Source organism: Neolamprologus multifasciatus, chromosome 6 (genome assembly GCF_963576455.1).
Source record: "Neolamprologus multifasciatus chromosome 6, fNeoMul1.2, whole genome shotgun sequence".
NCBI classification, from domain to species: Eukaryota; Metazoa; Chordata; class Actinopteri; order Cichliformes; family Cichlidae; genus Neolamprologus; species Neolamprologus multifasciatus.
In genome coordinates this window covers 35066469-35079202 of record NC_140444.1, presented here as the reverse complement: position 1 = coordinate 35079202, position 12734 = coordinate 35066469, and the positions used below count along the sequence as shown (strand labels likewise).

The following is a 12734-nucleotide window of genomic DNA, read 5'->3' as shown; positions in this document are numbered from 1 at the left end:
ATCAGGATGTCCTAAAAACTCCTTGAAAAGACTTCAGTTAATCCAAAATGTTGCAGCAAGAGTACTGACAGGGACTAGAAAGAGAGAGGTGATGGCGATGGCGTTCATTTCACTCTCCTTGAAGCTCGGTGTGAAATTCTGCAGTAGACTGGAGCGAGGCAAAGAGTATGTAAAGGGACAATAAGAGGAAATGAAGGGAGAGAAAAAACATGGCTGAGAAACACAAAGAAAGTAGAAAAACAAAAAATGGTGGAAAAAAAGGATCAGAGCCTAAATTCTAAAGCTGCAGCTTTGCATACCTGCAGCTCCAAGATCTCACTGACATGTAATCATAGACTGTATATAAACATAGGCCAGTGTGATGTCATTGATTTGTAGACTTTAATTTGAACAAAGGGCAACCTCTGGGTACACTTCATCATACTATTTATTCATCTCTGGCTCTCACAGCAGGTCTTTTGTTCTGTCGTCCTTCTCTCAACTGCTCCCAGCAGATGGCCCCGCCCCTCCCAGAGCCTGGTTCTGCTGGAGGTTTCTTTCTGTTAAAAGGGAGTTTTTCCTTCCCACTGTCGCCAAAGTGCTTGCTCATAGGGGGTCATATGACTGTTGGGTTTTTCTCTGTATGTATTGTGTAGGGTCTACTTTACAATATAAAGCACCTTGAAGCGATTGTTGTTGTGATTTGGTGCTGTATACATAAAATTGTGTCCACTCCATGTTTCTGTTCCCACATTCAGTTATTTCCTGTTTTATTCTGGTAGCCTGTGTCTCCTGTGTCTAGTGTTTAATTACACCTCAGCATTTTTTTGTTATCATATTTAGTTCAGCGGTGTGTTTTTCCTCCTTTAACCCCTCATTGCTGTTTTATCTGTGTGGGAGAGAGTATGACTGTGCAGTGTTTAAAGCGTGGAAGTGCTGACCTTACTTTTAGTTTGAATCCATAAAAAGTGACAAAAACATTAGCGTCCGCTGTTCACTCACTGTGTGGGAAGAAAACTTCTTTTTACAGCAAAAAAACCCTGAACTTCCGAGCAAGCACCGAGTACGCTGCCACAGGAATGTGAAATTCACAGACAAACTCCAGGATCCTTCCACTGACATGGCCCCTGCGCCACACCTGCAGAGTACAAATAGAGCAACAGGACCACTGAGTTTTGATTTTATTTATTTTCTGCTGTGTTTTACTTGCATCTATTTGAAAGAGTGAATGTAAACACAAAAAAACGTTTTTATTTTATTTGCCTGAATGTGCAGAAAATAGGTTTAATGTTAAACAAATTTCTTCCAGTCACAGAAGGTTTCGTTACTTGAAACTTTTCACCACAGTTGTCTTTGGTGACATCTGGTGGCCTGAAATATGAAGAGCAGGTTGAATCCCAACTTCAAATAAACGGCTTCATTATGATCGCTCACTCTACAGAGCCCTGTTGCCAGTTTCTGTTTAATATCCTGTGACGGTGCTGTGTGATATCGTTCTACCACTGTGGTGCTTTGAACATGTCTATTTGATCAATAAGTAGCTTTGATGAATAAACATTCCTTGTTTAAACATGTGTCATGGTGTGGTCTCTCTTTGCTTGTGACTTCTTGACGTTTGTAAACATTTGGTGAACTTTATGAGTTTATTTCTGCCTTCTGTGTCCTGCATCTGGGTCCACACTCTACCTGCCACACAGCTGACCACGACGGCTGTAACTAGAGAACGGTCGAGGAATCTGGCTGTTTATTTGAAGCAGCTACTGCAGTTCATGGAAACTGGTACAGTTAGCAAAGTGTGATCCATGGTCTGATTTAGATGAAATCATTGAACAAAGTGAGGAAGCTGATCCACTTTGACATGTCTGTTGTGAAAAGACTTTATTGGATTCCTACATCCAGGTAGGTCTGGATAGCTGCTTATCCCTCAAAAAACTATTCTTCTGCATTTTGTATACACTCAGATCTTGGTCTATTATTAAAAGTGTGATATTTAACAGCAACAAATATACAAAAAAGAGGAAAATACTTTACACAACAGTAACATTTTTCTAGTAAACATAACAGTATAACATAAATTTGGGCACAGTTGTCTTTTTATTGATTACAAAACCTTTAGAACTAATTACTGGAACTCAAATTGGCTTGGTAAGCTCAGTGACCCCTGACCTACATACAAAGGTGAATCCAATAATGAGAAAGAGTATTTAAGGGGGTCTCCAAAAAGTTGATTCTGTTCATCTGGACGTAGCGTTTTGTGGGAGAAACGTTTCGTCACTCATCCAAGTGACTTCTTCAGTCTCAGCTGACTGCAGGTTTCCTCAATCTTATAAACAGTACATTTGCATAATGACTGAAACCAGCCCGCTGAAGGAACAAAGGGCTGGGAGGTCAGTTCGTTAATCTTAATTATGCAAATTCTCATGACCATTGATCAACAACCACTGACCAAAACCCACTGATCAATGGCCATGAGGACCATTCACAGAGAGTTGGGGAATGGCTGCAATCACAGCATTGTAAGATGGTGAACGATGAACCCTTAGGCCCCCTCCTCGATTCAGAGATGGTCTTTCCCTTTTCACGTAAATGATCTCCTTGACTCCACGCTCAGACCAGCGTTCCTCCCTGTACAGGATGTGTACATCCTCAATGATTACCTGCTACAACAGTCAGCCGTAAGGTGGAGTTATGAGTCCCTCTGTTGTTGTGGGCCACACAGTAATAACTCCCACTGTGCTCAGGTCTGATGTTGCTGATGGTGAAGTTGTGTCCTGATGTTTTAGGTGAGGCTTCATCCTCCTTGTACCAGGTGTAACTAGCTGCTGGGTTAGCATCACTGCTACAGGTCAGAGCCACTGAACTGCCCTCCACTATCTCAGCAGAGGGACTCACTGACACAGAGGGAAGCTTTGGAGCATCTGGAGGAGGAAACATGAACATATTTAAAAATGTTGAAATGGATGTTAGATGTGTGCTAATATTTTTCATGCATCTATAAATTTAGAGGTGGATTTAAAAATCCTTCATAGTTTAAATCACCTCACTGCATGTCTGATGTGAACAAAGCACCTCTTTATCATCTATTACAGCTGATGAGTGTACTACAGCAGCAGAATGTGAATTTTAAACGGGCAGAGCTGATGAAATGTTTCAGTTTTTATTCTTTTTTACTCACATTTTACATCAATATGTTTGGATTCAGACCTCTTCACCTCTAGCTTGTTTTCAGCTCTACAGTAACACTGTCCAGAGTCAGAGGACTGAATGGAGCTGAAGACGAGCTGTGAGCCTTCACTGAGCTCTGTGTCTGAAATGACCACATTAGGAATACGTAACAGTGCATATATGACAGAGGAAGACGATCAAATGCAGAAAGGTTTGAGCTTTATTGTGGCTGATAAAGAAAATGATAAGTAGACTAATGGCTGTCTTCACATCTCAGAGTCACGCCCACACACAGTCAGGTCAGAGGTCAGCGGTGGAGGCAGGAAACCCTGGAAACAGAAAGGAGGTGGACGAGCTCACCCATATGGAGAGGAAGGATTCACATGCTGGAGGCCATTATGGTCTGACTGGTTCTGTGTTTGATTCAGGTGGGGTGTCTCATGGACCCACCAGTTACTACTACATGTTGACGATGAATGATCAACCTTCAAATCTGTTTGAATCTCCACCACTGGACGCCCACTGTTGCTCAGTGCTCACGTTTTTGTTGTTGCTTTCAGAGGTGAAGACTTTTCTGAAAACATCCTTCAGGCCACGGCAAACTTGAAGACAGTGAACGTCATTCCAGCAATCGGTGAGTTCACACTCAGTGATTTTTGTCTCTCTTAACTCAGTTTTAACAGATTAATTGATGGTAAAATGTATTATTTTTGTTCCTCCTTTCAAACAATATTTCATGCATTGATGTCTTTGCAGCACTGTGTCTATGGACCTCTAACATGCCAGTTTAATTAAACAGTTCATAAAAGCTCAGGGTTTTAAGTGTTATATGTAACAAATCTCTTCTTAAAACTCAGTTTATTTGTCATATTTTCTCTCTCAGGTCTGAAAGTCCACAGCATGCTGAAACATGAAGCCATCGTCCTCACTTTGGAAACGCTTAAGTTTCTGGAGGATAAGCTGCTCTGGCACGATGAGCGTTACACGCCTCTCCACCCGTTTAAACTACCCTACTCTGACTTTCCTTAAACAGTGACCTGTAACATATTAACAGAGTTAAGTGAGTCATTAATAAATAACTCAAATGATAACAAATTGAAAAGTTTTCTTAGTCACTGATGTTTAGAGAGGCCACACTCGTTATGGTTCAGGAGTTCAGGAGTGAGCGATGAAAGTGATGCTACATCAGAGTCTGTCTCTGGACTGGTTGTTTGAGTTCAGCAGGAGGTGGTGAACCCACAGCTACCAGTGGCGCCGCCTGGTGGGTGGGAGGATCATACTTCAGGTTCAGTATTATAGTTACGTTCTTCCTGGTCAGTTTTTTAAAGTTCTGGTACAGAAAGAGAACTAAGACAGCCACACCATCACCTGTGGCCGACCACACACCGTTAATGATTTGACTTCTCAGTGATGACAAAATATTTTCGGTGGCAACATAACTAGAAGCAAAAAGTTCACTTTTGAAAATTCAAGACTAAAGTTCCACATTATGAAAAGTTGCTCCAAAAAGTCTACAAAGGTTTTCTTTTTGTCTACCAAAGTACATTTTTGTAACTTCACGTGTCGAAAAGAAAAACAAATATGTAAGACTGCGTTCTTCCATTTGCGCAACATCTCTAAAATTAGAAATATCCTGTCTCAGAGTGACGCTGAAAAACTAGTTCATGCATTTATTACTTCCAGGCTAGACTACTGCAATTCATTATTATCAGGATTATTATCAGGATGTCCAAAAAACTCACTGAAAAGCCTTCAGTTAATCCAAAATGCTGAAGCAAGAGTACTGACAGGGACTAGAAAGAGAGAGCATATTTCTCCTGTTTTGGCTTCCCTTCATTGGCTTCCTGTTAAATCCAGAATTGAATTCAAAATCCTGCTCCTCACATACAAGGTCTTAAATAATCAGGCCCCATCTTATCTTAATGACCTTGTAGTACCATATCACCCTATTAGAGCACTTCGCTCCCGCTCTGCAGGCCTACTTGTTGTTCCTAGAGTATTTAAAAGTAGAATGGGAGGGAGAGCCTTCAGTTTTCAGGCCCCTCTTCTGTGGAACCAGCTTCCAGTTTGGATTCAGGAGACAGACACTATCTCTACTTTTAAGATTAGGCTTAAAACCTTCCTTTTTGCTAAAGCATATAGTTAGGGCTGGACCAGGTGACCCTGAATCCTCCCTTAGTTATGCTGCAATAGATGTAGGCTGCCGGGGGATTCCCATGATGCATTGAGTTTTTCCTTTCCAGTCACCTTTCTCACTCACTATGTATTAACAGACCTCTCTGTATTGAATCGTATCTGTTATTAATCTCTGTCTCTCTTCCACAGCATGTCTTTATCCTGTCTTCCTTCTCTCACCCCAACCGGTCGCAGCAGATGGCCGCCCCTCCCTGAGCCTGGTTCTGCCGGAGGTTTCTTCCTGTTAAAAGGGAGTTTTTCCTTCCCACTGTCGCCAAGGTGCTTGCTCATAGGGGGTCATATGATTGTTGGGCTTTTCTCTGTATCTATGAAGCGCCTTGAGGCGACATTTGTTGTGATTTGGCGCTATATAAATAAAAATGAAATAAAAAATGAAATGAAATGAAAATGAAAAAGCAAATAAAGAGATTAAGGAAAGATTTACAGTCAGAATTACCAGAGTTAGCAGAGCTACCGTAGTTCAGCTTATGGACTTTAATAAGGACAGATAAGAATGGTGAGAGTTTACATGCTGTAACTTTAATGATGCTTGAAAATAATCCAGGAACTGCACTGAGCCTGTTCAGTCAGCACAGTCTGTGTAATATGTGAATAATAATACATTTGACTTCTCCTCCCTTTTCCAATTAAAAGTTGCCAGTAGGGTTGTTGGACTTTGGGACCATGGAGCTGTGGTTTAAAAAATTCTTACACAGTGTAATTACTGTATTTGGACAAAATAACCATTAACTGTAGTTTAAAAGTATTAAAAGGTTCACGTCAGGGCCAGTGGGGTTAGGAGTAAATTGGATTTAGTCACTGTCTGTGGCAAATAAATTCAATTTACCACCAGAAAAAGACACAAATGGCAGTAATACTTTTTAAAACGCCTAATGACCAAAATCAGGTAACTTAGGTGCACCTGCTTAACTGCTCATTAACACGTTAAGTGGGTCACTTGCCTGCATGCAAGAAAGCAACAAGTTTTAATGGTGACCATCAGGAAAACCAACACAGCCACACTTAAAATAGGGTACACAGATTTATTTTTCCTCCAAGGCAGCAGCAGCAGACTAGCAGCAGAAGACAGTTCAATTCAATTCAATTCAATTTTATTTATATAGCGCCAAATCACAACAAATGTCGCCTCAAGGCGCTTCATAGATACAGAGAAAAGCCCAACAATCATATGACCCCCTATGAGCAAGCACTTTGGCGACAGTGGGAAGGAAAAACTCCCTTTTAACAGGAAGAAACCTCCGGCAGAACCAGGCTCAGGGAGGGGCGGGGCCATCTGCTGCGACCGGTTGGGGTGAGAGAAGGAAGACAGGATAAAGACATGCTGTGGAAGAGAGACAGAGATTAATAACAGATACGATTCAATACAGAGAGGTCTGTTAATACATAGTGAGTGAGAAAGGTGACTGGAAAGGAAAAACTCAATGCATCATGGGAATCCCCCGGCAGCCTACATCTATTGCAGCATAACTAAGGGAGGATTCAGGGTCACCTGGTCCAGCCCTAACTATATGCTTTAGCAAAAAGGAAGGTTTTAAGCCTAATCTTAAAGTAGAGATAGTGTCTGTCTCCTGAATCCAAACTGGAAGCTGGTTCCACAGAAGAGGGGCCTGAAAACTGAAGGCTCTCCCTCCCATTCTACTTTTAAATACTCTAGGAACAACAAGTAGGCCTGCAGAGCGGGAGCGAAGTGCTCTAATAGGGTGATATGGTACTACAAGGTCATTAAGATAAGATGGGGCCTGATTATTTAAGACCTTGTATGTGAGGAGCAGGATTTTGAATTCAATTCTGGATTTAACAGGAAGCCAATGAAGGGAAGCCAAAACAGGAGAAATATGCTCTCTCCTTCTAGTCCCTGTCAGTACTCTTGCTGCAGCATTTTGGATTAACTGAAGGCTTTTCAGTGAGTTTTTTGGACATCCTGATAATAATGAATTGCAGTAGTCTAGCCTGGAAGTAATAAATGCATGAACTAGTTTTTCAGCGTCACTCTGAGACAGGATATTTCTAATTTTAGAGATGTTGCGCAAATGGAAGAACGCAGTCTTACATATTTGTTTAATATGTGCGTTGAAGGACATATCCTGGTCAAAAATGACTCCAAGGTTCCTCACAGTGTTACTGGAGGCCAAGGTAATGCCATCCAGAGTAAGAATCTGGTTAGATACCATATTTCTAAGATTTTCAGCGCCGAGTACAATGACCTCAGTTTTATCTGAGTTAAGAAGCAGAAAGTTAGTGGCCATCCAAGTCTTTATGTCTTTAAGACATTCCTGCAGTTTAACTAATTGGTGTGTGTTATCTGGCTTCATGGACAGATAGAGCTGGGTGTCATCTGCATAGCAGTGAAAATGTATGCTATGTCTTCTAATGATGCTGCCTAGGGGAAGCATGTATAATGTAAACAGAATTGGTCCTAGCACCGAACCCTGTGGAACTCCATAATTAACCTCAGTGTGTGAAGAGGACTCTCCATTTACATGCACAAATTGGAGTCTATTAGATAGATATGATACAAACCACTGCAGTGCAATACCTGTAATACCTACAGCATGTTCTAATCGCTCTAATAGAATATTATGGTCAACAGTATCGAATGCTGCACTAAGGTCAAGAAGGACAAGCACAGAGATGAGTCCACTGTCAGAGGCCATAAGAAGATCATTTGTAACCTTCAATAAAGCTGTTTCTGTGCTGTGATGAACTCTGAAACCTGACTGAAACTCTTCAAATAAACCATTCCTCTGCAGATGATCTGTTAGCTGTTTGACAACTACTCTTTCAAGGATTTTTGATATGAAAGGAAGGTTGGAGATTGGCCTATAATTAGCTAAGACTGCTGGGTCTAGAGATGGCTTTTTGAGTAAAGGTTTAACTGCAGCCACCTTGAAGGCCTGTGGTACATAGCCGATTATTAGAGATAGGTTGATCATATATAAGATCGAAGAATTAATCAATGGCAGGACTTCTTTGAGCAGTTTTGTAGGAATGGGGTCTAAAAGACACGTTGATGGTTTGGAGGAAGTAATTATTGAAGTTAACTCAGAAAGATTGATTGGAAAAATTAATGCAGCAATTTAAGGAGAACATGCGGCTAAACATGTCACTCCTGGTCTGATTGGGGAGGGGACCAGAGAAAACTACAGAGTCCGACATTGTTTTGGCAAAGTTACACACCGATTCAATATTGATTTTAGTGACCTCCGATTGGCGTAACCGGGTGTCATTACTGCCGACGTGAATTATGATTTTATTGAATCATAATTCAATAACTGCCTTGGATTGCAGTTCTGTCCTGCAATCCAAGGCCATGGTCAAAATTACTGTTAGGGAGTGGGTTTCTACACCAGATCCTACGACTAAAACTCAAGCTCTGCCCCTCTTAGTCTTGGGCAATCGTGGCTCAAGAGTTGGCAGTTCGTCTTGTAATCGGAAGGTTGCCGGTTCGAGCCCCGGCTTGGACAGTCTCGGTCGTTGTGTCCTTGAGCAAGACACTTCACCCGCTGCCTACTGGTGGTGGTCAGAGGGCCCGGTGGCGCCAGTGTCCGGCAGCCTCGCCTCTGTCAGTGCGCCCCAGGGTGGCTGTGGCTACAATGTAGCTTGGCATCACCAGTGTGTGAATGGGTGGATGTCTGGATGTGTAAAGCGCTTTGGGGTCCTTAGGGACTAGTAAAGCGCAATACAAATGCAGGCCATTTACCATTTTTTTTGTACAATTTCCTCTCATTGGTTACCTCCTCCTTTTATGTGATTTGGCAGCTGACAAAAATCATCGAATGCGTCTCTTCATGGGGGGATATGTGGAAGAGAAAATAACTGACAACTGCACAACACTGTTTCAGCAAAACATGACTTTATTTGATTCCGTTTCACTTCTGGCTGGACTCTGACTTGGATGCGGACGCCCTCAGAGAATGAAGGCGGCGCCTCTTGGCGATCTGTTCCTGGCGCTTCTCCTTGGCCTCCTGTCTACAAGAACAAATGTGTGTCAGTCAAACAGCTCCCACATGTCCAACTTTGTCTCCTTAACATTTCACCATCACGTGCTCCTTGAAGGGTTTCAACCCATAATCGGCCGAATGCCATTACAGCTATATCATGCAAGGCAACTCAAAACTACACTGCTGAAAAACACAGTCCGGTACTTTAAATTTCAAGTGACTCACGATTAAATCATAACTTAAAAGTATATTTAAGGTCAGGAAATTAATTACAATATGTTGTTAGACACAATGCATTTGATGTAACACAGCCGCTCCAACACTAGTGGAAATATCACACCTGCCAGAAATGTATTTGTCACATTATCTTCATTGATCTGAACCACTAGAAATAAATGTAGTTTTCAGCTACACGACAAAAACAGACTAGTGTGATCTTTGATTCTCAGCAGCTGGTTAAGAATAAAGGCCTAGATTAACACATACCTTCATCCTCTTGGCCAGCAGCTTGGTGTACTCCGAGGCCTCCTCCTTGTTCTTCTGGGTGCGCTGTCTCTTGAGATTCATGCGGCGGCGCTTGCGCTGCAGCACACGAGGAGTCACCAGTCTCTGGATGTTGGCAGCCTTAGTTCTGGGCTTCTTACCTACCAAAGCGAGAGGATTGAAAGAGTCAATACTGACACAGTTTAAGGTCAAGTGTGGTAATGAGGAAGAAGCTTAATGTTCTCACTTTCTGTACACACAACTCGGGCTGTACTACCTCAAAGGAAGCACATTGCTTACTTTCCAATTCTACAAAAACAGTAACTTTGATCTGTCTGCAGTTGGATCATCATAACTTTTTCAACAGCACAATGACCCCAAACACACCTACAGGCTGTGTGGCCAAGAAGGAGAGTGATGGTGCGCTGCGTCAGATGGCCTGGCCTCTACAGTCACCTGACCTAAACCCAATCCAGACGATTTTGGAAGAAATGGACGCAGAGTGAAGGCAAAAGGGTCAACAAGTGCTCAGCATCTCTGGGAACTCCTTCAAGACTGTTGGAAAACCATTTCAGGTGACGACCTCATGAAGCTCATCGAGAGAACGTCAAGAGTGTGCAAAGCAGTGATCAAAGCAAAGGGCGGCTATTTTGAAGACTATACAATAAACATTATTTGAGTTATTTCACACTTTCTTTGTTTACTACATAATACTATATGTGTTCATTCAAAGTTTTGATTCTTTCAGTTACAATCTACAACGTAAATCATCATGAAGAAGAAAAACGTTAAATTAGAAGGCGAGTCCAAACACACTCACTCTCTGATATATAAGATATAAGAACACACACACACACACACACACACACACACACACACACACACACACACACACACTATAACTATTAGGAAATATTCTTTGGTACTGACACAAGAGGAAATATGAGAGAAATATGTAAGATGTACAGGATCACCTGACAAAGCTGTTCTGCACAGTCCTGCAGCAGATTCTCTCTGGACCTGCTGCCTTCCTTTCCTTCGTCCTCTTGGGCTGTCGATGTGGGGTTGGGCCGGGGTGAGGGATGCCCCCCCCCCAGGAGGGATAGTGGGGGGGCAGAAATGAAAATCCATGTGAGAGATTATCTAGAGTTTGTTTGGACTGGGGTGGGGTGAGGGATGGGGTTTACTTTGTTGTGCTGCCCCCTGAGGAGGGGGGAATATCTTACAGGCACAATGCCCTGCGTCAGCTGCTCCTGAAAAAAATACATTAAAAGAAAAAAAAAAAAAAAACATAAGTACTTCCAACAAACATTGCTGCCCAGGGTAATGAAACTGACAGTGTAATAACTTCATACCTCATCCCACACATATCCAGATCTTCCACCGCAATGGGCGCCGGTCCACCGCCAACTAAAAAACTATATACACAACTATAAAAAACTATATACAGATGTGGTGTTTGGAAAAAGGGGAGTCAGGCCGGGGAAGCAGGTTTCTGAGTCACTCAGTGTAACGAGAGGAGACAGGGTTCAGATTCAGCTTACTCGCTTGAGACTTAAGAATACATCACTGTAGAAAATTCATGTGAGAGATTATCTAGAGTTTGTAGCAAGAAAAGTCTTCATACTGGTGTTGTGGTTTATTGCTGACTTACACAACGACCCTTTAGTCGGGCTTGTCTGCTTCCCCCATAAAGAAAGAAGAAAAAAAAAAGATAACTTCTTCAACCGTTATTAACAGAAGAAGAAGTGAGCTAGAGCTTGAGAAAAAATATGTTAGTCATTTAAATAGTTAGTGTCTTACAAACACTGCAAGACGCAAAGGCCAACTTAAACATTTAAAGTTTAAAAACAAGTTCTAACATTACCTAGTCAGAGTCACTGTCATCAAGTGAAAGGTTAAAAGGCCTTTCCCAGAAGCGTCTGACTCCAAAAGAACCTGAGGATGTTGAAGGGCAACAGAACGTGTCATCACTTACCTTGCACCTCTTTGCACTTACCTCTTCAGTGCAGATGTCTTCTCTGCTTCTCTTTGCTGAGGAGGTGAGAGCTGAGGTTGAAGGAGAAGATTCATGAGAAGAGGGGGAGGATGAGAGAAGGATATACTCACCATCAGTGGCGGTCCTAGCCTGTTTGGCGCCCTGGGCGAACACTCCCTCTGGCGCCCCCCACCTCCCCCCCCCCCCACACACAGACAAAACATATTAAGGATTGTACATTAACATAAAACTGTTGTACACACACACACATATGAAGAGAGAGAGAGTATGCATCGAATCATTGTATGCAAACGGCTACCAAACAGCCATCATAATTCCTCATACAATGAGAACAGGACAAATCAACAACTGACAATGACTAATTAATATTAAAATCTGTAACATAATGTATTGTTTGGAGTTTAGTCTGTTACTGTTGCTATTTTTACCATTTCTTCTTGGAGCAACTGTAACCCACATCATTTCCTTAGGGATTAATAAAGTATGCTGATTCTGATTGGTTCAGGGTGACCTGCCATTATCCAATCACACATATGCTTACCTGTGTCTTTTGCTCGTTTCTCCTCCTCTTCTTTTCTCTTTTTTCTAAACTGAGCACCTGATGGCTTTGAGCTTTTCTTTTCCATCTTGGTTTTAATGTTGCACTCCAGTATGAACACAAATCCCCCAACCCGAGGATCACCACAACATGACCTAACACACCTACACCTTAGTTCACAGATTCACTTTGTCTAAGGTGCATTTCTGGGATTTCACACAACCCAGGATTCAAATCATGAATAGATAATGGGCTTGGATTTACATCATTATAAATGAAATTTTATTATTTGGATTTTTACTCTATTTGGAAGCAGCAGGCCCCTCCCCTTTCGACGGGTTGTGTGTGAAACTTTAAATTATAAATTTTTAAATTGTTATTGATCCCTTTACCCCGAGTCCTAAAGTGTATATTTATTTTCTTACTCTTCTTA

At 41.9% G+C, this 12734-nt stretch overlaps 1 protein-coding gene across 4 annotated transcripts; it reads right to left on the bottom strand.

The window, feature by feature from the left end:
- Window positions 1-9117: 9117 nt before the first annotated feature.
- Window positions 9118-11852, bottom strand: LOC146517501 (small ribosomal subunit protein eS6-like). Of its 4 annotated transcripts, none has more exons than XM_085164391.1 (4): window positions 11120-11852; window positions 10739-11017; window positions 9768-9925; window positions 9118-9309 (listed from the first exon to the last, which is right to left on the bottom strand). In XM_085164391.1, the coding sequence occupies exons 2-4, from the start codon at window positions 10893-10895 to the stop codon at window positions 9127-9129; spliced, it is 498 nt and encodes a 165-aa protein (XP_085020517.1). In that variant the 5' UTR covers window positions 10896-11017; window positions 11120-11852; the 3' UTR covers window positions 9118-9126. The 4 variants fall into 4 exon arrangements, 2 of the variants coding, with proteins under 2 accessions (XP_085020517.1, XP_085020518.1); XM_085164392.1 differs by having other exon boundaries at window positions 9177-9305; XR_014874767.1 differs by lacking the exons at window positions 10739-11017; window positions 11120-11852 and adding an exon at window positions 10152-10502 and having other exon boundaries at window positions 9177-9309.
- Between the last annotated feature and the right edge of the window lie 882 nt (window positions 11853-12734).

What these genes read in the sequence shown, in the direction of transcription:
- LOC146517501 (XM_085164391.1), bottom strand. Translation starts at nt 10,895, where the DNA reads ATGGATTTTCATTTCTGCCCCCCCACTATCCCTCCTGGGGGGGGGGCA. An exon ending in GTGCAGAACAGCTTTGTCAG is followed by an intron (nt 9,926 to 10,738) that starts GTGATCCTGTAC and finishes TCGCTTTGGTAG; the next exon opens with GTAAGAAGCCCAGAACTAAG. An exon ending in TGCTGGCCAAGAGGATGAAG is followed by an intron (nt 9,310 to 9,767) that starts GTATGTGTTAAT and finishes TTGTTCTTGTAG; the next exon opens with ACAGGAGGCCAAGGAGAAGC.